This window comes from Manis javanica, chromosome 11 (assembly GCF_040802235.1).
Source record: "Manis javanica isolate MJ-LG chromosome 11, MJ_LKY, whole genome shotgun sequence".
Taxonomy (NCBI): Eukaryota; Metazoa; Chordata; class Mammalia; order Pholidota; family Manidae; genus Manis; species Manis javanica.
Genome location: NC_133166.1, coordinates 100994952 through 101022395, shown reverse-complemented (window position 1 = coordinate 101022395; position 27444 = coordinate 100994952). Strand labels below are relative to the sequence as shown.

General features: G+C 39.1%; 1 protein-coding gene across 1 annotated transcript in view; it reads left to right on the top strand.

Annotated features, from left to right (window-relative positions):
• Positions 1-6079: 6079 nt before the first annotated feature.
• Positions 6080-27444, top strand: part of LOC108386643 (zona pellucida sperm-binding protein 3 receptor-like) — a 35545-nt gene continuing 14180 nt past the window's right edge. The window contains exons 1-9 of the mRNA XM_037015354.2: positions 6080-6229; positions 13525-13691; positions 14624-14803; positions 15346-15445; positions 18616-18701; positions 18870-19064; positions 20469-20651; positions 21995-22192; positions 26019-26219. Of these exons, the coding sequence (XP_036871249.1) occupies positions 13550-13691; positions 14624-14803; positions 15346-15445; positions 18616-18701; positions 18870-19064; positions 20469-20651; positions 21995-22192; positions 26019-26219 (1285 nt within the window). The 5' untranslated portion in view covers positions 6080-6229; positions 13525-13549. The remainder of the gene's footprint in view (positions 6230-13524; positions 13692-14623; positions 14804-15345; positions 15446-18615; positions 18702-18869; positions 19065-20468; positions 20652-21994; positions 22193-26018; positions 26220-27444) is intronic.

The following is a 27444-nucleotide window of genomic DNA, read 5'->3' as shown; positions in this document are numbered from 1 at the left end:
TTGCAACAAAAAGGGACAGTGGGGCATTTTTAAATAAATTGTGGTCCTATCAGAGACTGTTAATTGTTTTCCTATATTAATCTCCCCTGTTTATTTTAAGGAAGAGAATCATTTCCACCATTTTAAATATCAGCTGGGCACATGGCTCCTCAGCTAGAGCCTCCTTTGAAGCAAGCTCTCAATGGGTGTAACTTCCTGGTTGCTTTGGTAGAAGGAAACTTCTTGCCCTCCGTTTCCTCTTTCCTCATGCTAAGGGCTGAAATGTTGACAGGGTGCTGGTGAGCCATTTCTGCCAGGTTAAGGAGGACAGCACCCAGGTGCTGTTGAAGCGACTGTTCTAAGTGCCCTTATGCCTCTTCTTTAATGAAAGAAAAATAAAGTTCTACAGGGTTTGAGTCACTGAGTTTTTAGGTGTCCTATCTCCTCAGAAGTATGGGGTGGGGAATCTCCAAATACCAGTGTTTATTAATGTTTTCTTTGTCACTGTCCAGTTTCTCCAAAGGAAGATCCTCCAGTCTGCTCCCTGCTTGTTCACAACTTCAGTTCCTGCTATGTCAAATGAGGAGATGACTGCTTCTATGCTCTCTTTGAGTTACGTTTTCTTCCTAGACCCCTTGCCTATTTCCACCACCACATGACTTTTGTACTATTAATGTGGAGGAAACTTTAATTCTTTCCTGAAATAATTGCTCCCATCCCTAGAGGGCAAAGCACTTACATTTGTTTCCTTGTTTTAGGTGAATGCTACACCTTCCACTGGGACTAATTCCTTTTGAATTTCTCCCAAAGATTGGCCTACAGTGGTGCTAAATAATTATACCATGAGTAAAAAAAAAATGTATCGAGTTACATGAAATGTGAGTTTGCTGCTGAAGTTTAGTTTAGCCTAAGAGAAGTCAACTACAAAAACTCTGCTGCCAACTATTTGCTATAAGAAAACAATTTAAAACTAATTGAGTTACTTCTGTTCTAGGTTTAATAATCACAGGGATAATGAAATTGGTACACTAGAGGCTCTGCCATGAAAAATTGTAACTGAAGGAAGACTCTCTTTATGGTACTGTCCATTTCGTATTTATGGGAGCAAAGCATGTTATTTTCTAGGATTCCTCTGAATCCACCAGTTACTGTCCCTAGTCCTTCATTCCCACCAATTTTAGGTAAATAACCAGCTTTTTGATAATGATAATGAGCCTATTTGCAGATTTAAAGATATGATGAATTGTCCTTTATTCAAAACATATTTAAATACTCTAAGTGAATTTATTTTAAAAAATTTTATTTATAATTTTTTTTCTTGGAAACTTTAAATGTCATCTAGCTCAATACCTCAATATCTATTTTTAATATATACCAAAATGTGCATATGTCAGTCTGGGTCCATTCAAGAGTTAGAAGCCAAATAATGATTTAAAGAGGGGACATTTAATATAAAGAGTTATTCGATCATGGTAAAAGAGTAACTACTGGAGATAAGAAAACTCCATATGGCACCCTACGGCTGTGGGAAGGTACTCAAGGAAGGACAGACTTCAAAGGGGAACCCCCTTCCCAAGGCCAGGGTTTAGAAGTCATTTAAAAAGCTGTAATTGCAACCGCCGAGATGCCAGGAAAGTTCACTAGTTGCCTGGACCAGAGCTGGTCTACAGAAACCAATCCTCCAGAATGCAGGCTGGTCATAAGTGAGCTGAGGCTTGTGAATACACGTGGGCCTGTTCCCAGCATAGGGCACTGGAGCATTTGGTGTCTCTCAGGTGAACTGTACCTGGTGGCCAGGTGGGCAGGTGTGCAGACTGATAGGGAACCCTGTGGCAAGCTTGCCAGGCAGAGATGGGGTGCAGGCAAGTGGCAGCTGGTGACCAGGTGTGCAGGCCTGCAGACAGAAGGCTGTTGTGGCAAGATGCCCAGAACCGGTACCCATGTCGGGAGGACCACAGGAAGGTGATGGCCACCCAGTTCAGGGATGCAAGGTTGCCATGGACCTGTGCATTCTGGGCACATGGCTGGGGGGAGGATGCCACTGGATATCCTCCCACTCACACAGCCAACCCCCTTAAAGCTGCAGGAAACAGCAGGAGCGTGCTTTCTTCCAACGATGTCCCTCTAGCCCCCTCTACTGAGAAAGGTTAATTAACATCACGTTCTTTGTAAAGCAGAAATGTTTAAAGGAAGTCTATTGTCTCAGAGCAGCAGTTAATGATGAATTCAGAGCCAGAGAAGGCAATACATTGATAACTGGCACAGCATGATAACTTAAAGTTGTAAAGATAAAAATGCAGAGCCAAAACTACTCAAGGATTATAGAGAGTTAGTCTCATGGAGGATGAAATGCCAGAAAAGTAGCAGCAAATTTATTAAAAGTTAGATATATATATAGTAATTTTGCTTGAGTTTATTTTCAGGCAAGGAAGAAATGGTAAATATGATTATATATTTCCTGTTGGTTGATATAAAGAAACATAGTTCTGAAAATGGAACTTTTTTGCTCTTATTGAAGTAGACAATATTAAAAAAGAAAATTAAAATTTATCTCATGGATTATTTATAAGGAACAGCAAATAACATAATGGAAAACGTCCTTACCAATTACAGAGCTATTCTCCCCCTAGCCAAACACAAGAGCCTTTATTAGAACTAAGTTAATCTATTAAAACACAAGCTGAGATTGATGCTTTTACAAGGAGTTAAGCTACTGATATCCAGACACATCGCTACTAAAGCTTTATTTTGAAGCAGAGACTGTGGAACATATAGAGAAATGAATGAATAACATCTCAGTTAGACTAATGGTTCCCCAGTTTGTTTGCTGCACATGAGAATCACCTGGAGTATTTAAAAAATAATTCAGATCCTTGAATCTTTACCAGATGTATATGATTAGGGTATAGAGTCTGGGCATCTGCATTTTAACAAGCACAAGGCATGTTTTGGGAACTGCTTCACCCAAGGTTGCAATCTCTCCCTGGGGGCACCCCGACTTCCATTGATAGGTTGATATAGTTGTACAAAGACCCACCTTCCTTGACTCAGTCCTGGATATTTTTGAAGGGTCATCCCATCTTCAGAGTGCTCTGTGTATCCATTGAATCTTCTGGCACAAATCCTTCCCAGTTCTTCTCCCTCCACCCAGTCCTGCACCCTTCATGCCTTACGGGCACTGTTCCTGAAAGGGCTCCTCAGGAATCACAGGCATGAGCACTTCCATCTCAGAGTCTGTTTCCCAGGGAACCTAACCTATGACATGTTCACTGACATTTGCATTTCTTATTTTTTGATTTACTTGTTCTATGCTTATGTTTTTGTTTGATAGCTCTATTTTTGGAGTGATTTGTGAAGTCACTTTTCTATTTATAGTTTATCTTTTATCTTTGTATTTTATATTTATATCTCTTATATTTAAGACATTAAGTCTTAATTGTTATATATATTTTAGCTATTTTTCATAGCTTTTTATTATCATTTCTAAAAGAGTGATGTAAAAAATCATATTCCAATTCAATATTTTTTTCTCCCTTTTTCCCAGCTTTGATGTAAAATTTAAAAGCATTATACTCCCAAAGTTTATGCTCTTCACGGATATTTAGAGTGCTCCCAAGACACTTATTTAAAAACAGAAAATCATTAGGTAAAAGTAAGTTATCAAGGTTGCCCAGAATCAGATCCATGCAGAAGAAGTTCCAGAGGAGCAGGTAGGGAATGAAACGGCAAAGGGCCAGAGTGAGACTCAGGGGGAGCACCTGCGAGTTCTTCCCCCTACTTCTGAAGTTTTGCTGTAAAGAAGAAAATACTGGAAATCTCATTGGCAAACACGTAGCCATCCTCACTGATCAAGTGCAAAGCCTTCAGAGGGTCTGACTACAGCAAGAGGACACTTGCAGTCCAAACACCTTCTTATGGTTAATATTTGAAGAAGCAAATATTGAATAATAATATTTGCATCATGTTTTAATTACCAGCAACACACTTGGCTTTAGAGTACAATTGATATACCCGTGTGCTTAGTTTGAATCAAGTCTGAATTCAAACCTTTCAAGAGTGTTTGGAAACTAGAACAATCTAGAAAGATCAAGTGTGACTCAGTCTGTAGGAAACTATGGTTCATTTCTACAGAACTTCTTATCTTATCCAGCCATTTAGTTTCTGTTCACCTCTAAAACGTATCTCTAATTTGTTCCCTAAAGCCTTTAGTCCTCAGACCGTCCCAACTTCCCCCTACAGAATCTGTTTCTTCATGCCCCACCCCCTCCTTGCCTTATTACTTCTTTGCATGTATCACCCCTCTTCTGATGATTAGTAGCCATTACTTCCTGTCTGTCTGTTAATTCGTTTGCAAAATAAGAATGTATCCCTAATTATTAGTGTTAATTTGTTATTTCTTTTTATAAATGGGATCATGCAATCTGTATTATGTTGTATCTGGGTTCTTTCGTTCATGTTTGTGAGATTCATTTATGGAGTGTATAGCTATACTTCGTTCATTTTCATTGCTATCTATTATTCCACCATGTGAGCATACTACAACTTACCAATCCATTTCCTGAAGGGTAGAATTTAGACTGTTGCAGTTCTTTGGCTATTACACAACTATGAATATTCCTGTATGTGTCTTTTGGTGCACATGCTGGTTGAAGAGTGTGTTTATTTAACTTTTATAGATAAATTTCCAAAATCTAGACTTTTATCTTTGCTATGCCACTATATGTATGACCATTGACAGTTACATCAACTTTCTCTCCCTTGACTTTGTTTCTGATAAAATGGAGAGAATGATAGTGCCTACCTCAGAGAGCTAACAAATAAGTGTTGAACATAGGCATATTTGGTAACTATTATTATAATTATTAATATTATTGTTATAAAAAGAGTGGGTGGAAAGAATAATCTGCAGTATCTATGTATAATTTGTATTCAGTATTTTTCTCCCCTAAATATCCTGACCTATAGTTAGCATATAATATTATGTTGGTTTTGGGTGTATAATATGGCAATTTGACAATTAGATACACTACAAAATGTTCACCACAGTAAGTGTAGTTATCATCTATTAACATACAAAGATATTACAAAATTATTGAATATATTCCCTAAGCCATACTTTTCATCTGCATGACTTACTTATCTTATAACAAAAGTTGTACCTCTTTATCTCTTTCACCTATTTCACTGGTCCTTCCAACGTCATGGCAACCACCAGTTTGTTCTCTGTATTTATGTCTATTTCTGTTTTGTTTGTTTGCTTGTTTTTTTTATTTTTTTAGACTCTATATGTAAGTGACATTGAATAGTATTTGTCTTTCTCTTTGTGACTTATTTCATATAGCATAACACATTCAAGGTTCATCCACGTTTTATATCTTTTCCTGCACATCATAAGATGCTCAAAAATAGATTTTCGTATCTTTGTATCTAAAAGTTGAGTGTTGGCCTGGAAACTTTCATCATTCACTGAAACTAAGTGTTTGCATCCCATTGTAACACTCATTCAACAAAATATGTGCCTGGAGGTACTCAAGGATGAGTGAATACGTGGCATACATTTAAGGCATTTCTTTCTTATTATTCCTTAAAATTGTGGCCCACCTAAGCTTTACTGTTCACTGCTGGTGAGATTGGATTTAATGTGGGTATCGTTCATGTGTTGTTTAAACTCAGTGATAAGAGCTAGCTCTTAACTTTGTCACAGTCTGATGAGTTAGTAGTGCTATTTTTAATGCTCTCATATTTCAGGAAAATAGGTTGAGATTCCAGGACAGGAAGATCTTATAGACCCAGCTTTCCTAGCCTCCAATTCTATGTTTTTGCGCAATGAACACTGTGTTCATTATTGGATAGACCATTTGAAATGATCCTTCCAACTGTCCTTCATAGATAACGGTAGGCAAAGGAGAAAATAAATTTTATGACATGCTATCAAATTCAAGGACTAGCTAAGGGGAAGGAGGAAATTAAATACACAAGTGCTGCTTTCTCCTGCAGTTAATAATTTGCAGGGGCAATTCACTGCTATTTCTTATCCATTCCCGCTCCTTCCCACCTGACCAGCCAGCCACCAACCACAGTCCTGGAACTCAGAGGGGTTTCAGTTGAGCGTTTGCTTGAAAGCCAAGGATGTTAGGATAAATTCTGACCTAGAGAGGGAGTAAGAATATCCGAGATCAAAGGTACTTCATTCCGAGAGAAACAACTCTGGGCAATACTACAGAGTCTTCTACTCACTCAGATCCCGCAGGTCAGTGATTTACTAACTTCCCAAATTACCATGGGGTCAAAAACGGATGTTTTGAGGAGTGTAGGCTTCAGAGGATAAGGCAGAGAGATATACCCCCATGTCTATTAATCAGAAATCTTTCAGGAGTACTGTATTTTGTAGTAGAAAGAAAATAGGTTGTGTGGCTTGTAAAGTACTTAGTAAATTTTGAAGCCAAACTGTTAACTTATAGATGGGGAAATAATAATGCCTACCAATGAAATAAATGGTGAAGTTGAGAAGTATTAGGTGTTACAGTTACTGATTCTGAAATATAAGTGTGTTGGTTGGTTCTTCTGCCCGCCTCTGACATCCAGGAGTAGGCGCAGGGGGTAAACCAGGTTTCCTGGAGTTGGGGGTAGTTCAGTGAGGAACTAGGACACAGGAGACCTGGTTTAAAGAGTCAACAATTAGCAACATTGTTATGTTTCTCTTTGGAGACTTGGCCATCTGCCATCAGTCTTTGAGAGCACACGCTTTAGGGGTGATGATAGGGAATCCTGTAACCCTCTAGTCAGTCTTTCAAGCAAGAAGCCATAGTCCTCCTCACTTCTTTTCTCTCTTTCACTTTCCATAATTGGCATTGTCTCTTCTTTCCTGAAATTCTCTTCCCCTTGGATGAACAAGGCATCATACTATTTTGCTGTCAATTCAATTGCTCAACCTTTCTTCTCTTTGGCTGACTGTTACTCTGACCTAAACCTATAATAAGAGGAGAGTGAAAAGTAAAGTAGCTAGAATAAGCAGAAGCATAACAAATTAACTCAAAATGGATCTTAAGCTTAAATTTAAGAGCTGAAACTATAGAACACTTAGAACAAAACGTAGGAGTCAACCTTCATGACCTTGGCATAGTCAATGGTTTCTTAGAGATACAAGTAACAAAATAAAGAGAGAAATTGGACTTCATCAAAATTAAAAATTTTCATGCTTCAAAGGACACTATCAAGAATGAATAAAATGACAGCATGACATGGAATGACACAGAATGACAAACGATTTGTATCCTGAATATATAAAGAACTTTTACAACTCAACAATAGAAAGATAACCCAATTAAAAATGAGCAAATCATTTGAACAGACATTTCTCTAAAGAAGATTACATATGGCTAAGAAGCACATAAAAAGATGTTCCACATCATTAGTCATTTCATTACATAAATTTAAGTCAAACCCCCAATGAGGTACCACTTCCTACACGCTAAGATGGCTAACTTTAAAATGACAGACAATTATAAGCGCTGGGGGAGGATGTTGAGAAACTGAAACCCCTCACACATTGCTGGTGGGAATGTAACTGTTAAATGACGCCGTCATCTTGGAAAATGGTTTGGCAGTTCATCAAAATGTTAAATACAGAGTTATCGTATTATCCAGCCATTCCTCTCATCAGTATATACCCAAGAAAAAATGAAAACATGTCCATACAAAAACAGCACTTGAGCATTCATAACAGCGTTATTCATAATAGCTCAAAAGTGGGAGCCACAAAATGCCCATCAGCTGAAGAATGGATTAAAAAATGTGGAATACCCATACTACAGAATATTATTCGGTCATAAAAAGGAATGAAGTACCGCTACATGCTATGGTATCGGTGAACCTTGTAAACATTATGCTAAGGAAAAGAAACCAGTCACAAAAGACCACATACTGTAGGATTCAGTCTATATGAAATGTCCAGAATAGGCAAACTGATAGAGAAAATAGTAAACAAGTGGTTTCCAGGGCCTGGGAGAAGTGGAGAGTGATGGCTAACAAGTACAGGGTTTCTTTCTGGAGTGAAAAATATTCTAATATTAGAGAGTGGGCATGGTTATGCAACTCTGTAAATATACAGACAGCTCCTGAATTGTATACAGTAAGTGGATGAATTTTATGGTATGTGAATTATATCTCAGTAAAACTTTCATAAAATACATGTGGGAAGGAATAGGGCACAATATGACTTTTTATTAATAACTAAGTGTACAGAACATGTAAGATTTTGCACCTGTGGGAGATAATTGGGCCCTGCAGTTTGTGAGTGATTCATGGGTGGTGGGCAAAGTCATGGGAGTAGATGTGTTCCTCCCAGGAAGACAGGTAAGGGTGAGGAAGAAGGACCCCCTAGGACAGGTCCTGTAGGCGCCAGTCTCTGTTCTGGGTGTGGCACTCAGTGTCACTTACCAAGGGCCACTGTGAAGACCCACCCAAAGGCTTCTGGCCCAAGTCCAGGGGGTTTTCGTCTGCACTGGGGCTTAATTAAAGCCCACTGATGAAACAGCCACCCATCATAATTTTGCATCATTATTACAACGATGTTTTGATTTCTAGGGGTTCAGCTTCTAGCAGAGTCACATGCTAATTCCAGTTCTATTACCTTCTTCCCTAGAGTTAACAATTGATAACAGCTCTAAAAAATGTTTACCGTGTTTCAGGCACCATGCCAAACCCTTTACACAGAATATTCTTATCTAATTCTCTCAACAATTCTGAGATACATGTGCAGTCATGGTTCGTATTTATAAAAGGGGAATTTGGGGCTTGGAGGGATTGAGTATCACAGCCAGGGGCACAGTTCCCACGTGGTGGAACCAGGATTCAAAGCCAGGTGGCCTGGATCTGACCCTGCAACCCTTGCCTGGCTGCTTGCTGTCCGCCTCTGTGCAGAGCAATGCTGTCTGTGGCTCTGTGAGGTCGACGTACAGGGAGTGAAATAATTTCCTCACCACAGAGTCAACCGCTGTCATCTGCCCTGACGCCCTCACTCAGCAGTGACCTATGCAGAGAGGAGAACCGATTCTCAGTCTCTTTCCCAACCTTCTCATGGTCTTGTCCTAGTGCCCTGCACCAACTGGTTGACGATGCAATGACTCAGGTTAAACATGGGGAAGGGGAATCTTGGAGCCGAGAGCAAAATCAGTGTCAGTTTCTTATTAAAATAGAGGTGTGCCTATCTTTAATACAAGTCAAATTTGACCTTCGGACACACACTAACCACAAACATGCACATGAAACTTTTTTTCTTTAAAACGTATTTTGTCACCGGATACTATTGACTTTAAATTCAGAAAACATCTTTTTAATGTTTGAAGTCCATTACTCTGTTGCCACCATTTTAGCATTTTAAGATTCTTGCCAATTTCACTAAATGACAACTTTAATACAGCTACTAAATTACTACTTATTGACAACTTATGATTTTTCTTTCTTTGGAAGATTTTCATACTTTTGAAAATTTCTGTGAGCTCTGAGTCGTCTGGTTTTCATTACGTGCAACGTGTCCTGGCCACAGCTACCCCTGGCTTAGAGGGAGGTGGTTAGGGAAAGAGAGAGTCCAGGGAGCACAGAACGGGGACCCTGACATTATGTGGCCAATCACCCCGGTTTGACAGGGACTGTCCCAATTTTAGTACTGGAAGTCCTGTGCCCCGGGAAACCCCCCAATCCCAAGCAAACTGGCACAGGCGGTCACCCTGTGGTGGAGAAGCGGGGCCGTGTGAAGGCCTGAGAGCCTTGGATTTCTGTGTCTTCACATTTTTAGACCAGGCTGACTCAGTCATTATAAATCCAACATAAATTGTTATAGACAAATTGGCTATTGTGACAAGTGAGATTTGTTTTGGAGAATTGAAAACTTGAATAGGGCACTTTGGATGGGGAATATGTTCGTCTGCAGGTAGGAGGAGATGGGGCAGGAGGAGCGGCCTGGTCAGACCTCAGGAGGTGAAGAATCTGACATGAGTGTTTACTCAGTGCAAGAGTTCAGCTGCTGCGGGGAGTGTGAGGGGCGCCATCAGCTGCCCTGGGGCAAGGCGGGCAGGGGCAGCTGTGGCAGGAAGAGTGAGAAGACTGCCTTAGCTTAGGTGGGCACCCGTTGGCATTAGTATATGGGAAGACCTCATTTGGTTGCACCCCGCTTTATTGCACCCCTTTTTTTTAAACGAATTGAAGGTTCATGGCAACCCCGTGTCCAGCAAGTTTATTGGCACCATTTTTCAAACAGTATTTGTTCACTTCATGTCTCTCTGTCACATTTTGGTAGTTCTCACACTATTTCAAACTTTTTCATTATCATTGTATTTGTAGGGTGATCTGTGATCAGTAGTCTTTGGTGTCACTATAGCGATTTTTTGGAGCCCAGGAACCACCTCCATGTAAGATGGCAAACTTCCTGGGTAAATGTTGTGTTCTGACTGCTCCACTGACCAGCCGTTCCCCAGCTTTCTTCCTCTCCTTGGGAATCCCTAGTTCCTGAGATACAACAATATTGAAATTAGGCCATTTATAACCTACAATGTTCCCTAAGTGTTCAAGTGAAAGGAAGAGCGAATGTCTCTCACTTTAAATCAAAAGCTGGAAATGATTATGCTTAGTGAGGGAGGCATGTTGAAAGCCAAGATAGGATGAAAGTGAGGCTTCTTGTGCCAGTCAGCCAAGATGTGCATGCAAAAGGAAAGTTCTCAAAGGAAATTAAAAGCGTTCCTGTAGGGGACACATGAATAATAAGAAAGTGAAAGAGCCCTATTGCTGATAAGAAATGTTCAGTGTTCTGGATAGAAGATCACACCAGCTACAACATTCCCCTAAGCCAAAGCCTCATCCCGAGCAAGGCCCTAACCCTCTTCAATTCTAGGGAGGCTGAGAAACGTGAGCAAACTGCAGAAGAAAAGTTTGAAGCTAGCAGAGGTTGGGTCATGAGGTTTAAGGAAAGAAGCCACTTCCTTATATAACATAAAAGTGTCAGGTGAGGTAGCAAATGCTGACACAGAAGTACAGCGAGATCTTTTTCCAGAATTTCTAGCTAAGATCACTAATGAAGGTGGCTACCCTAAACAGCACATGTTCAATGTAGATTAAACAGCCTCCTATTGGAAGAAGATGTCATCTAGGATTATCATAAATAAGAGAAGTCAAAACTTTGTCTTCAAAGCTTCAAAGGACAGGCTGACTCTCTCACTCGGGGCTAATGCATCTGGTGACTAAGTTGAAGCCAATGTTCATTTACTTTTCTGAAAATCTTAGGGCCCTTAAGAAGTATGCTAAAATCTGCTCTGCCTGTACTTTATAAATGGAACAGCAAAGCTTGGATGACAGCACACTTATTTTCAACATAGTTTACTGAATATTTCAAGCCCACTATTGACACCTCCTGCTCAGAAAAAAAGATTCCTCTTGAAATATTACTGCTCATGGTCACCCAAGAGTTCTGGTGGAGACACACAAAGAGACGAATGTTTTCATGTTCGCTAACCCAACATCCATTCTGCATCCCATGGATCAAGGAGTCATTTCAACTTTCTAATCTTATTACTTAAGAAATGCATTTTATAAAGCTATAGCTGCCATAGACAGTGATTCCTCTGATGGATCTGGGCAAAGCCAGTTGAAAACCTTCTGGAAAGGATTCACCGTTCTAGATGCCATTAAGAACATTTGTGATTCATGGGAAGAGGTCAAAATAGCAACATGAACAGAAATTTGGAAAAGTTGATTCCAACTCTCATTGATGATTTGGAGAAGTTCAAGAATTCAGTGGAGGAAGTCACTACATTTGTGGTGGAAACAGTAAGAAAACTAAAGTTAGAAGTGGAGCCTGAAGATATGAGTGAGTTGCTACGATCGCATGGTAGAAGTTGAATGGATGAGTAGTTGCTTCTCATGGATGAGCAAGGAAAGTGATTTCTTAAGATAGAATCTATCTACTCCTGGTAAAGATGCCATGAAGATTGTTGAAATGACAACAGAGAATTTAGAATATTACACAAACTTAGTCGATAAAGCAGCAACAGGGTTTGATAGGATTGACTCCAATTTTGAAAGAAATTGTGCTGTGGGTGAGATGCTATCAAACAACACCACATGCTACAGAGAAATTGTTCATGAAAGCGGCAGTTGATGGGGCAAACTTCATTGTTGTCTTATTTAAGAAATTGCCACAGCCACCCCTGCCTTCAGAACGCCCACCCTGATGGGTCAGCAGCCGTGCACATCAAGGCAAGACCCCCTGCCAGCAAAAAGAATAGGACTCACTGAAAGCTCAAATGATGGTTAGCATTTTTTTAGCAGTAAAGTATTTTTAAATTAAGGCATATACATTGTTTTTTTAGACATAATGTTACTATACACTTAATAGACTACAGAATAAATATAACTTTTATATGCACTAGGAATTTAAAAAATTTGTTCAACTTGCTTTATTGTGATATTCGCCTTTACTGTGATGGTTTGGAACTGAACCCACAATATCTCCAAGGTATGTTCGTATTTAGGGATGAATGTTAATATAAGACCATCTCAAGCTAAGTCAGGTTTTAGAGTGAAAGATGAAAATCTGTATTTCACTAAAGTTAATTTCAGCTATCACTTTAGATGGAAGTACTATTAAATAAACAGGACATATGAGGGTTTTTCCTCTAGTTAGGGGGTAAAAAATGGCTTTACAGGGATCCACTTTAGAGAAGTCCCTGAGTGGTGAATGACCAGAATTGACCCCAAGGATCATTTCTCTTGTTGACAGTTACCATAAGGAATTTGATAAATGATAGAGAGAGAGAGAGAAATAGAGATGCCTCCTGTCTTCTGTCTCATCATTTCCCTTGCTTTTACTTGTTCCGCCTTCCCGAACCCCTCTGCCATGTTCTCGTTCTGATCATCTCTGTGGCTCACCTGGCTGATTGCAATAATCTTCATAATCGATCTCCCTGTCTCCTCTCTGTCTCTTTCAATCTATCTTGCCCCCATTTGCTGCAGTGAGCTTCCACAAGCACAGTAGGCATCACTCAAAAAAAAAAAAAAAGAATCAGTGGCTCTCCATTTCCTAGGTCCAAAATCCTTATCTTCTCACTGAAAACTCAAACCCAGTTCTAATCCGCCTCTCTGTCTTTCACTATCTTCTCCTTATCATGCATTGCTTACCTTCCAAACCAACTGAAGTAGAAAGGTCTGTTGCCCAGAAATAACCTTTACCCTCTCTCTCTTTTCTCAGATTTTGCTTTTGGCATAAAATGTCCTGTATTCCACATTCCAAACTTTCACAGCAACATCGATGAGCTCAGATGCGGGCACCTTCATAAACCCTCCCCCTGTCTCTCTGCCTGGAATTAACTGGCCTCCTGAATATGCTCCCGAGGTGGATAATATAAGATGCCCTTCATGGTCACTATTTATGCTTAATGTCTTTTCTCATATACTCAGTTGTAATCTCCTTGAAGGCATGGTTTCAAGTGATTTGTCCTAGTGGTTTATGACAAGTGAGAATTCAGTAACTATTAAATTGAGTTCTTTCAACAGAGAAATATTGAAACAACATCAGATCATGCAACTCCCAAAAGTTCCACATGGGTCCCTCGAAAGGAAAGAGAATATGGCAGCCTGGTCCTTTCCTTGGCCGGGGAGAGTCTCTGATCCGACTCTGTTTCGGATGACTTTGGTTGCTACTCTCTTGGCTACTGTTCTTGGTGAGTAACGGAGAGACAAGGTCAGATTGTCACCATACAGATGAGGTCGTTGGCACACCCTATTTTAAGAGATGTCTAATAGATAATCATCTTTAACATTGTAGGGTGTATTTGACCACCCAAAATTGAGAGAAATTTGCTATAAACCCACATAAAAAAAGCTGATTATTATAAATATTCCCTTTTAGAACTTCCTCTCTAGGAGCTCTCCTAACAATCTAACCTTAAAGCAAATTAGGAATTGGAATAAAATACATATTATCTGCCAACTTGACCGTGAGGAGCTTTCACTGCTTGTGTGGTTATTTGGAATGTTGAGCAGAAGTGGGTGATTTTGCTGGGCTCCTGGCATCTAACTTAGTCCTTTAGTTAATTCTTTCCAGGGAAGAAGAATTAGGATTTTATTTTTCAAGGGTTTATTGCATCTCCACATTGTGATGCTTTTTGAGAAACATTTTTATTTGTTAATAGGCAATCTATTCAAAATCCAAAAACTCTGAGAGGACATGAATGAGATGCCTTCTTCTCATCCCTGACTCCTGAGGCACTCTGACATAAATCTCTTATTAATAAAAGACATGTTTCCACTCAGGCAAGCAGGTAGAATTATGTGGCATGGTATAGATGTCACTATTTTGAATAAGCGGATGTGGGGAACCTGATAAAATGATGAAATTCTGCTCTGTTTATCCATTTCCTAATAAATCATAACATATACAGGAAAGAATGGATGAAAATTCTCTGCCTTTTTTCATTATCATTGTCAACAAACGCGTAGTACTGATTACTCACTGTGTTCATTGAACAACGTCGTAACAGGAGTTATGATGAAAGAGGACAGTATGGTCCCTGTTCTAAGAACTCTTCTACTGAAATATTGAGATGCTGTGTCCCAAGCTATTACCTGATGCTTTTTGTCATTTCATGTCCAGGTGACTGTGGTCCTCCACCTGATTTACTGTTTGCTTCTCCAGTAAACAAGTTGCATAAGATGGACTTCAAAACTGGAACTATTCTGAAATACACTTGCCATCCCGGCTATAGTAGAATTGGTTCAAGTCGTGTTACTTGTAATGCTAAAGGTTCATGGGACTATAGTGTCTTTTGTATCAGTAAGTATCAACATTTATTTTTCTCACCTGCATTTTTATTTTATTAGGGTAAGTTCTCTAAGGAACTTAGTGAATTCTTTAATTCAAGTGAAAATCTTTGATTAGTCTTCAGAATTATCATGACCTATATACTATTTGGAAGAAGTCAGTGGGAATACATACTGAGATATTTTTTCCAACAGTCAGGGTTTGCAATCTATTTCCATCTTCTTCTGTTTCCCTGTGACCCAGGGCATATATTTTCAAGAATATCCATTTGTGTGGATAACTAGTCTACATATCACAGTGATCTAACTGAGCAAATGAATCTAAGTACATTTCCCCCTCTTCTTAAAATGTATCAGAGAAATGGGTTAAATATTAACATCTATTTTTCCTCAAAATAAAAATTAATAAGACAGGATCAGAAAAAAGCAATGAAAAAATATCTCTGGGTTTATCTTGCAGCAGGAGTTACAGCCAATCAATCAGACTTTTTTTTTTCTAATGTTGTATTTCGTTAGTAATTGTAACCCTAGTCATCATTTTAATTTTCTTCCTAGAGAAACGATGCAGAAATCCAGGAGACTTACCCAATGGGAAAGTGGAAGTTAAGACAGATTTTCTCTTTGGTTCAGTTATAGAATTCAGCTGCTCAGAGGGGTAAGAATAAGGCAGCCCAGAAGCAATCTTTTTCTTTTCAATTAACTTATATAAATAGCAATGCCTTCAAATGTTTCAAGAATAAAAATGATGTAAAAAGGATTCTTACTTCCACTGCATTTCATTCCTCTCTGCCCTTTACAGGAAGTGACTGGTTAGTTTCTGAGTTAACTTTTTAGTGTTTACGTAGGTCAATACAAGTGAGTACTCATATTTTTATTAATATCTTGTCTCCTTTACTACACAGAGGGTAGCTGACTGCATATATTGTTTTGAACCTTGCTGTTATATTTTTCACTAAGCAATATTGCTATGGATTGAATATTTGCATCATCTCCAAATTCATGTGTTGAACCCTAATTCCCAGTGTGATGAGATATTTGGAGGTAGAGCCTTTGGGAAGTAATTAGGTCCACAAGAGTGGAGCCTCCTGATGGGATTGGTGCCATTACGGGAAGAGACACAAGAGAGACAGCTTCCTTCCTTTCTTTCTCTGCCATGTGAGGACATAGTAAGACCACCATTTGTACACCAAGAAGAGGCCTTGCACTGGAGCCTGACCCTGCTGACCCCCTGATCTCCAACTTCCCACTCTCCAGAACCGTGAGAAATGAATTTCTGTTGGTTAAGCCACTGAGTTTATGGTATTCCATTATAGCAACCCAAACAAAGACAAATATATATTGGAGGTCTTTGATATTCATGTATAGTTTCCTCATCCTGTATATGTCTGTTTATGGCTGTATAGTTTTCCAATGTATGCATCATAGCTTATCATAGTTCATGTAACTAAGCTATAGAGTCCCTACTGATAGACCTGCATGTGTTTCCAGTCTTGTGTTGTTACAAACAACACCCTGATGCATATTGTCTTACTGAACCTGCTTCACTAGTTCTAAGAGGGTTTTTGTTTTGTACTGCATTTTTTAGGTCCCTTGCTATTTTCTACTTACATGATAACATCATCTGCAAATAGAGGCAGTTTTTTCCCTTCCTTTCTCGTATTCGTGTCTTTTATTTCTTTTTCTTTCCTTACTGTGCTAGCTAGAACTTCTAATACTATGTTGAATGACAGTGTGAGCATGGGCGTCCTTGCGTTGCTCCCAGTCTTGGAGGAAAAGCTTGAGCCTTTCGCCACCGCGTGTGTTAACTCCGGGTTGTTTGTAGAGATGCTCTTTATGAAGCTGAGGAAGCGATCTTTTATTCCTAGTTTCCTGAGAGGTTTTACCGTGAAGGGTTTTGGATATTTCCAAGTGCTTTTTATGCATCACTGTATATATGATCACAAAAGTTTTCTTTTTAACCTGTTGGTAGTATGCACTCTATTGATTAATTTTAAAATGTTAAACCAGTTTACCTCAAATAAATTTCACTTGGACGTGGCGTATGATTCTTTTTAGGTATTGTTGGGTCGATTTTCTAATATTTTGTTGAGGGTTTTTGTGGATAAGTTTATGAGAGGTATTGATCTAGAGTTTTCTTTTTTGTACTGTGTTTATTCTTTGGTATTTTATTTTGTTTTTGATATTCAAGTGGTGTCTTTTATTCCACGACGACCTCTAACAGTTTTATCTATATATACGGAAATTACTGATTTCCACATATTCATTTCACATTTCAGGAAATGTCCTGAATTCCCTTATTATTTATAACAGCATTTCACCTGGATTCTGTTGGGATTTTCTGGCATACAATTATATAATAAGAAAATAATGAAATACTATTACTTTTTCCTTTCTAATTTTTATATTTCCAATTCCCTGTTCTTATATAATATGCTAGCTATTTTACCTCAAGTAAAACACTAATCATGGACATTGCTTTCTTGTTCTTGACTTTAGCACAAATGACTCTAGTATTTCTCTCCTAAATTTGGTGGAGCTCCATCTCCTCTGCTTCCTGTTATATCAATCATTTTTGCCAAAAATAATCGTTGATGTTTTTCCAAATGCCATTTTAATGTCTACCAAGGTATGTTTTTCTCCTTAGATTTATTAAAATCATGTATGTATTAGTTTGCTCAGGCTATTATAACAAAACACCACTGGCTGGCTGGTTTAAACAATAGAAATGTATTTCTCCCACTTCTTAAGGCTGGAAATCCCTGATCAAGGTCTGGCAGGACTTAGTTTCTGAAGTCAGCCCTCTTTCTGGCTTGCTAATGGCTGTCTTCTCACTATGTCCTTACATGTCCTTTCCTCTGGGCATCCATATGGGGAGGGAGGGAGGGACAGAGAGGCAGAGACAGAGAGTGCACTTTCTGGTGTCTCACCTTACAAGGATTCTAATCCTATTGAATCAGGACACCACCCTTAGTCCCTCATTTAACCTTAATTACTTCCTTACTCCAAATGCAGCCAAATCCTGGGGGTTGGGCTTCAACATATGAATTTTGAGAGGATGCATACATTCAAATCATAAAAGTATATTTTACATTAGTTTATTCCCTAATTTTGAAGGTTCTTTTCATTCTTGCAAGAAGCATATTTGCTCATGGTATATTTTTCTTTTAAATTCTGTGTGATATTTACTCAGGAACTTTTCATTGATATTCAGGGTAAATTGGTATGTGATTATTTATTTTTAATATAAGAAGTCCTGGAAGAAAGACTGGAACTTGTCAGAATCAAGACTAATGAGATGATAATCTGGAATTAATGGTTTATGAGAATAAGCCAAACTCTAGCACCACAGGAAGATTCAAATTAGAAGTCAAAGTGGTTTTCTTATCCGTGATTTGTCTGGATCATTTATTCAAAGGAAAGCATATAACAAATTCAAGTACGTGTTTACTGGTTGATTTGTGGCTTGCTAGGGAAAGAGCATTTGATGCAAGTGGAGTCCTAAGATTTGGGGTGCAGAACCTGTCATTTACTTTATTGGCTATGGATGTGTGCTATCTGATACTGAAGGAAATCTTGATAATGTGGTTTAAATGAATGAGTGAATAAAAGATAAAAATGAACCAAATGAACAAAATGTGAACAAATAAGTCCTCGTCATTGATACGATGAAATGTGACACCAGGTCGGCCCACATGGTGAGCAGTAAATCGAGACAGCACTACGTTTTCATTTAAAAATATTGAATTCCATTTGCCCAAACCTCATTGGCAATTCATGTTTAGAGTATGATGAGCTCCACTAAAATCTCTGACCTATCCTCTTTAGATATATCTTAATTGGCCCAACCACCAGTCACTGTGAGATCCAAGATAAAGGAGTTGACTGGAGTGATGATTTCCCACAATGTGTGAGTAAGTAGAGCTCTTCTGACTTGACTGTAAACCTAGACCATGTCAGGTAAGGAAACTCCCGTGCCTCTTTGGTGGTTCTTGGACTCTCCGTGAGAATTTGCATCATGCATGTTAGACTTGTAAGGATGCCTTACTTGATTATTTTTTCCTCTTCACTCACCATCCCAGTTGCCAAGTGCGAGCCTCCTCCAGCCATCCGCAATGGGAGGCACAGCGGTGGAGATGAAGACTTCTACGCATATGGCTCTTCTGTCACCTACAGCTGCAACCCCGACTTCTCCCTGTTAGGCCAAGCCTCCATTTCTTGCACAGTGGAGAATAAGACCATAGGTGTGTGGAGCCCAAGCCCTCCTACCTGTGAAAGTAAGTCAGATTGAATTGTTGGGTTCTTCAAATTTTTCTCTTTTGATTAAAGAAATAAGGCAGGTGTATTTATTGGGAGAAATGGAAGGATTCAGGGCAAATTCATCAAGGCAATGATGAAATCATTCATGTGTTCAATGCATCTTATGACATGTTATACCAGTCAGGATAGCATAGGCTATGCTGAAGTAAACACCAAAATCCCAAGGCTTTTCTGCAGTGAAAAAATTTTTTTTCTTGGCTTCTTTGTGTACTGCTAGCCTGGGAAACCCTCTAGGGCAGCTGCCATTTAAATGATTATCTGAATGTTTGAAAATTCTGACAACTCCACTTCAAAACTTCCACAGTCATTTCATCGGAGGCAGAGAGCAAGTTAAAGGAAGGCCAGGCTCCTAAGCTCTTGGATCCGGAAGCCACACCTGCCACTTTTAATTACAGCCTTTTGCTCAGACCTAGTCCCTTGTTTCTCCCTGGAATAAAGGAACTGTTTTTCCTGGAGCACATACCATACCTATATGGCAAATAAAACCATACCAATAGCAGCAGGTCAATAGTAAAAGGCCACCAAAGAAAGTACTCGCTCTGACTTCTATAAGGAAGCCAGAAAGGATGTTATGTCAATGATAATAATAATTAGAAATAACTCATTTTCCTGGTCTGAAACATCTTTCTTTACTACAAGTAAAGCCCCTTAAACAACCAGTACCACTTCCTCTTTTGACTCAGTGCAGGGCTGAGCCAGTGCTTCAGCAGGAGAGTTAAATAGTGAGGAGTTCAACATGCCCGGAGTCTAGACTGAAAGAGGCGGATGAGGCGGGGCCTGCGCCTGGCTGGTCAACAGGGCCAGGTTAGGAAGGGCTTTGTGTGCCACCCTCAGGAACTCAGAACAAAGGAGACCGCAAAACATTTTAACCAGGGGAGTAGACATGTTGCATTGCAGGGAGCTACCTCGGGCTGCAGAGTGGGCAGCAATCTGAAGCGGGACCAAAGTTCCTCTGTAGGCACCTGCTGCAGCCATGGCGACTGCAGCACTAACTCTTGTCACCATGCTGTCCATGACACTGTTATGACTTATTTTAGAATGGAGCTTTGTGCCTTTTGCCCCCTTCACCCATGTCACCCACACCTGCCTCCACCTCTGTCTGCTCCATCTATTTGGCTGATATTTTTAATGATAAAGTTGTAGAAATTTATCCACAATGACTAACCTGACAGGACATCATTTTAATGAAACTCTGAGGAACTGAAAGTAGGCTATATTTATATATAAGCTATAAAATATTTTCTTTGTAGCTCCTTGATGTATACTTGTATCAGGTCATCCTCAGAACATTACCAACTATAGCAGTCATATCTGTCTTGCCATTTTTCTTGTACAACTTCGATATCCTTATACTTCTGTAGACATTGTCTGTCATCAGCCACTGGTTCCAAATGGAATCTTCGTCTCTGGATTTGGGCCTCTCTATTCTTACAAAGACTCCATTGTGTTTAACTGCAAGAAAGGTTATGTCATGAATGGCAGCAGTTTGATCCGCTGTGAAGCTGATAACAACTGGCATCCTTCTCCCCCCATTTGTGAACTCAGTGAGTATGGATGGAAAGAGCTTCCGTGTTTGGTACCAGAAGTTGTTCCAGAAGCATGGGTGGGTGTACGGTGCTTACAAGCACAAGCCCACTTTCATTCCAATAATCATCTTAAATGAAATTAACACATTATCTCTAGTTTTCTCTTTTTAGAAGAAAGATTCTTACTAGTAATTTCAGTGTTATTCAAAGGATTTCATTAAATATATATGTATATCATATAGTTTTGGCACCAGTGACAGCGTAGATACTGCAGATTTATTCATTCCTTACAAAAATTTCCAGTAGACAATACTAACGTGTCTTATCATAAGAAAATAAGCATATGATGAGAAATTTTTGAAAGGTAGAAGTAAAATTCCTTTTGGACATCTTTCTAAAATTTGGGGTGCTCTATGGGCTAATGTTGCCCTTGAGATCTTGAAGTTGTAAATACATACATAACAACCATAACATTAACTATACTTCCTGTTAACGTTTATTGTTTTCCATATAGCAAGCACTGTTTTAAGTCCATAACATGAATTCATTCATTTAATATTTACAATATTCATTTAACTCATTTAATATAACAATTTTAAGAGATTGTTATTATTTTTAATCCTATTTTAATGATGAGGAAACAGGGGGATGAAGTAACTAGCACAAGTTCATGTTATTCATGGGTGGAAGTCACCGTTACATTGTGGTTTACCTTCTTCCATGACAAGAACTTAGGTGGCATCCAAACATGTATGATGAGATTCAACAAATACACAACTTGATAGACACATACCCCCTCTTTAATTCACATGGACCCTTGGCAGCAAGTCGAGTAGAAAAAAATGCAAGACTGAAGGCTCAGCTATAAAATTAAATGGGGCTTGGTTTAAGGCCAAATCATGAAGTTTCTGGTGACAGTCATAACGTCTAGGGCAATGCTTCCTATTGTAATTCCCCATTAGGCAAAGAGACAATTGAACGTTTGGTTTATCTAGGAGCAATTTTTTTCTGTATATTCTCAACGATCCTAATGCTTCCCCTGGAGTTAGACCATACTGAAGTGCAGTGAAGTGGAGGGAGAATTAAGGTCCTGTACAGTTGGCCCAATACTTAGAAACTTCTTTCTGCCCCATGGCATGCTCCTCAACTGCAACCTCTCTGGTGCCATGGCATTTAGTGCTTGGCACTAGTTCATTGGGGGATGGTGCTGCTGGGTCTGATCCTACAATCCTCAGCCTTTACCATCTGGTTTCTTGCTGAATGCATATATGATATCCTTGCTGTGGTGGCAGGCTCTTGGGTCACTCTGCCAATCTCAATAACAGTTTTCTTTTACCCTTATGTTTTTTTCTTATGATCAGATAGTTGTATTGACTTACCCCAAATTCCCTTTGCTTCCTGGGAGAGAAGGGCCTGCAACCTAAGAAATCAGGAAGTATTTGAAATTGGAACTGTGTTGAAGTATCAGTGCAAGCCTGGCTATAGACCTACTGTGGATGAGCCTCTGACTGTGACTTGTCAGAAAAATTTGACATGGACAACTTCCAAAGGATGTGAGAGTAAGTGAACTTTGCTTTGTGTGTGTGTGTGTTTCTTTTGCTGCTGAAAATGTTGAGCATGGGCTAGAGTTCTGTACCTTACCGAATATAATTGATCTCTCAAAAAGTATGTTCTAAATACTTATAGAGTTAGTTTACTGGAATCTTTGCATATTAGTACAGAGTTATTTTAAAGATCATCCTGATGACTGAGAGGGCTGAAAGTGATGCCCATAATACTTCTGTGTCCCTTTAAATTCAGTATTAATTGAAAAACCAACTTGGATGTCAAACATGAAAATAATGGTATCAGCTTTATAACTGGTAACGCTGGAATCAAGAACACTGTGAATTATGGCCTAAATTGAGTTTTTATGGCTCTTGCTTCTCCATTCCAGATTTTGGGTTGTCTGGTTGAAGAAAAGTCTGTGAGCCAAACACTAACACAACCAGCTATTTTATATTTGTTTAGTCACTCATGAGATTAGATAGAGCTGGGCCTCTTAGTCTAACTGAGAAAATATATTCTCAGGAGGTCAGTCCTGCCAGAGCTTTGGCCGGGAATATACAGGCACCAAATACCCACAAGAAGAGAGTCAGCCAGTCTCTTGAAACTATGAAGCCTGGCACTGACTTCTCTATTGCTATTTAAGTCCTAGGGAGCATCTTCTTCCAATAGAAGGCTGTTTCATCTGCATTGAAAATCTGTTGTTTAGTGTAGCCTCCTTTACTAATGATCTTAGCTAGATTTCTGGGTGGCTTGCTGTACCTTCTACATCAGCATTTACTGCCTCACCTTGAGCTTTTATGTTATGCAGATGGCTTCTTTCCTTAAGGCTCATGAACGAAACTAGTTAGCTCAAACTTTCCTTCTGAAGCTTTGTCATCTCTTTCAGCTTTCCTAGAATGGAAGAGAATTGGGGGCTTGCTCTGAATTAGGCTTTGGCTTAAGGGAAATTTATGATAACCATTTCAAAAAATATATATATATATATATATTTCTAATTCTATCACCTGTGTCATTTTGGGGTCTGTTTCTATTGATTGAGTTTTCTCTTCATTATATTATATTTTCCCTGACTCTTTGTATATGTAGTAGTTTTTAAGTTAGATACCAGACATTTTGAATTTGATCTTCTTGTCTGGATATATTTGTATTCATTGGAAATCTCCTTGGGTTTTGCTCTAAGATACAGTTCAGTTATGTGGAAACTGTTTGATATTCTTAAGGTTTGCTTTTTAACTTTGGAGGGACCATTGAAGACCTCTACTCTTCTGATTACTCTACCAATTCCCCATGACATGGGGCTTTGCATGCTGCCTGGTAGGAACATGAACTGTCCTCAGCCCTGTGTGTGCTCCAGATATTGTTCTCTCTGCTCCTTTTGGGTGGCTCTTTACCTGCCATGGCTATATTTTTTTTATATGCAGAACTGATCAGTATTCAACTGAAACTTGAGGGGGATCCTTTGAATATCTCCAATGCTCTCTCTCTCTGATCAGCTCTTTCCTTTCCATCACTGTGCTTTGAGAATGATGACCGCTTTGGCCTCCCTGGACTCCCATCTCTGTGTCCTTAATGCCTTAAGAACATTCAGGAAAAGCAGCAGCTGCCCCTTGTCCCTCCTCTGTCTGTGCTGAAGCCTGAAAACCCTCCAGCTGTGGCCATCCATGAGCTTTCCTCATTTGTTTCCCAACCATCAAGGATCACTGTCCTGTATTGCTTGACACTTAAGGTCTAAAGGCATCATTTTGTTAATTTTTCCCTTTATTCTTTTTATCCTTTTTAAATTGTTTCAGGCTAGAAGGTGAATCCTGTCCCTGTTACTCCATCTTGACCATGAGCAGTAGTCCAAATGGAGGCTCTAAAATAGTGCTTTCTCTTCAATTTTGCATGAAAAGAGAAGAAGCCTGTCCTTAAGCAATAACTAAATTTCATCCTTTGTATTACCTCTGAAGTTGATAGGAAACTATGAAAGTATTTATTTTTTTCATCCTTGGGACTAGAGAAAAAGAGGTATGCACAGGTCAGTAAAGCCTTGCCAGGAGATATAAGTTAACAGGCAGCTTCAAAATGATGTAACCACAAGGAAGATCACAAAGAGATGAATTATGAATTTATTTATCGATATCCATGAAAAAATTTTGTAAACTAACGTTTTATTCCAATTTTGCTTAGCACCTAAGTTTTACATTTTTGGCGAAGACTAGCTTACACACAAAACTGCATGGTATACACACCATGTGACCCCTATGAGAGAAAAAAAATAGAGCATTATCATTATTCCAGATATCTACCTTGTATCTCCAGCCAGTTACCAACCCCACTTTTCTGCCCAAATGTACATGTTTTGCTGACTTCCAACAGCCACTTTTAAACTTCATATACAAGAATGATTTGGTCTTTTGTATTTTTCTTCTTTTGATTTAAAGTTGCTTTAAAATTTTAAGTTGCTTTTTAAAACTTTTCCTTTTTTTTAACTTGGTAGTTTCTTGCTATTTATATACTTTTTATTATTTGTGTGTGTGTGTGTGTGTGTGTGTGTGTGTGTGTGTTTATCCTAATAATTATCATATCATTCTTACTTTTTATCTAACATAACTTACTACTTTTATTCCTTCCTGGGTTCCTAGCCTTAAAAACATTTAACTTGATTTACTCCTTAATTCATATGTTTCTTTGTGTGTATATTTCAATTCTATGCATGTCTTAAACTCCATAACCTATTAGTATCATTATTATTACTTCTTGTTATTATTGTTTTAATAAATCAATTTGTCCACATAATTACTATTTTTATTGCTTTTTATTCCCTAATCCTTATATCTGCCATCATTTCCTTTTCCTGAGGAACATTCTTATTTCCATTAGTGAGGGTCTGCTGATGATAAGCTGTTTTCTTGTCCCCACATGCCTTATTTCACCCCAGTATTTGAAGACATAATTGGATATTTTACCTATTGGGTGTAAAATTTTAGATTGGTGGTCATTTGCTTGGGCCATTTGAAAAATTTCATTCTATTGTCCTCTGCTTTCAATCGTGTCTATTAAGCATTTTGCGGTTGGTTATGCCTTCGATCTTTTCAGGGTCCTTTGGTTTTCCTGTCTGACTACTTTTAAGATATTGTCCTTGTCTCTATTTCTCAGCAGTTTTTCTCAGTTATGCCTGAGTTCATTTCCTTGTGTTTATCCTGCTTGAGATTCACTGGGCTTCTAGAATCTGAGCACTGATGCTTTTCTTTGATTTTAGAAATTTTCAACTTCAAATGAATCTCGTCTTAACATACAATTCCTGCCCTATTTTCTCTCTTCTCTCCTCTGGTACTCTAGGTACATTCAGGTTTAGCCTTTGTACTCTGCCTTCTGACTTGCCTAGCCCATCATCACCAAAATCGGTGCCTCCTTTAAAGACTTCTAGTGAAGAAACAAGGTCACAGGGAAGTTAAGTGATAGCAACTCAACAGTAACAGTGACACCTGGGAGAAGATTCTTGGTATAACTCTGGCCCAGTTTCTTTTTTTCTTCATTTCTTATTACGGTAAGATCACTTAAAATTAGATTAGCCTTCTGCACAATTTTTAAAGCATACAGTACAGTACTGTTAACTTTGGGCACTATGTTATACAGCAAATCTTTAGAACTTATTTATCATACATTACTGGAAACTTGATACCTGTGGAACAACTTCTCATTACCTCTTCCTCCAGTACCTGGCAACCACCATTCTATTCTCTGCTTCTTTGAGTGTGACTATTAAAATCCTTTGTAAGGTGGAATCAGATCTTCCCCACAGACATTTCCTCCTGGTGATTTCAAGAACCATGATCATCGTTGTTTATCTATCAGGGGTATGTTGCCCAACACCAAAGCTGGAGAACATCAGAATCACATGTGGAAGAAGGCATTTCTCTGATAGGTGTGTCTATGCCTATGAAGACCATGTTTCATATGTTTGTGATGATGGCTATTACCCTGTTTCTCCTGGTGGAAAGAGTTCATGCCGAGCAGATGGCAAGTGGAAGCCTAAAATGCCAGCATGTGAGCCGGGTAAGACTACTGAGAGAAATGTTTATAATTTATTTCCCAGATTCCTCAGATGATTCCATTTTGTTCAACAAATGTTCAAACTACTTAAAACCAGTGGGTAATTCTTCTGAGAAGTATTGTGCAAAGGTGGCCACAGATACATTCCCCTAGCACTGTGCAAGGCAGATACAGACAATGTATATAGTATATAAAAAAAACACAACCCCACCCAAAAAAAAAACTTAGGGGGTTTTCTTGTAGGAGAAAATAGTGGAGCTGATAAAATACCCCAAGGTCTCATTTTGTCACCTTTGCATATATGGTCTGTAAGCACTATGGCCAATGTTCTAGTAAAGATGGACAGCACCCTATAAACCTTTCTATATATAAGTCGAGAGGACAAGAACCACTTATAATTATGTAACAATGGAAGTTCCAAGGTTGAGGAAGTAGCTCTGTTAGAAAAGGGGAGCCTTTGGAGCCTCGTGGCTTTCTCTGCTCCAACTCAGACTTGCTGAGCCACCATTCTGTTAACATACCAAAGAGAAGAAGAAATAAGTACCTAGGGCTTTAAGCATCTGTCTTTAATCAGAATAAGACACTGAAAATATCCTCTTTATAGAAACATCTTCATTATGAAAAATTCCTCACATCAATATGATGGAGACTACTGGGTATCATGGTTTGGGTTAGTTTGAAAGCAAAGCTTAAGAAAATGACTTGGGTTCCAGTAATTTATTTGGATGTGATCCCGGGAAATGGGAGCGAGGAATGAGAGAGAGGACGGAAACGGAAAGATGAGCATTGTAAGCAGCAGGGGCTCAATTCTTTGGGACCACTGGGAACTGTAAGGAATGCCTTTCAAAACTGCCTGAACGATGGGAGACGGGGATGTTTATCCATTGCTTTCTGTCTGCCCTTGATTTAGCGTTGTTCTGAGGGGCAGTAGCTGTCCCTCAAATCCAACTGTGCTTCCCCAGCTTCAGAGAAGGTTTTGAGGCAGAAAACCTGAGAGACTCACAGTGAATCTTTCTGAAGAACACCATCAGTATAAAGCTGAGCTTGGGTAAAGCTGTACACCCCATCTGAGACTGTGGTCAGAGGTGGCCCAAAGGAATGTGACATGGGTACGAAAGCCTTCAGTGTTCAGATCTACTTAAGTCCCACATTAATGGTGCTCTAGCACTGCCTCCTTAAAGCAAAGACTGGCCCCAATCGCTTAAAAATCATTCTAAAGGAGAGCTGG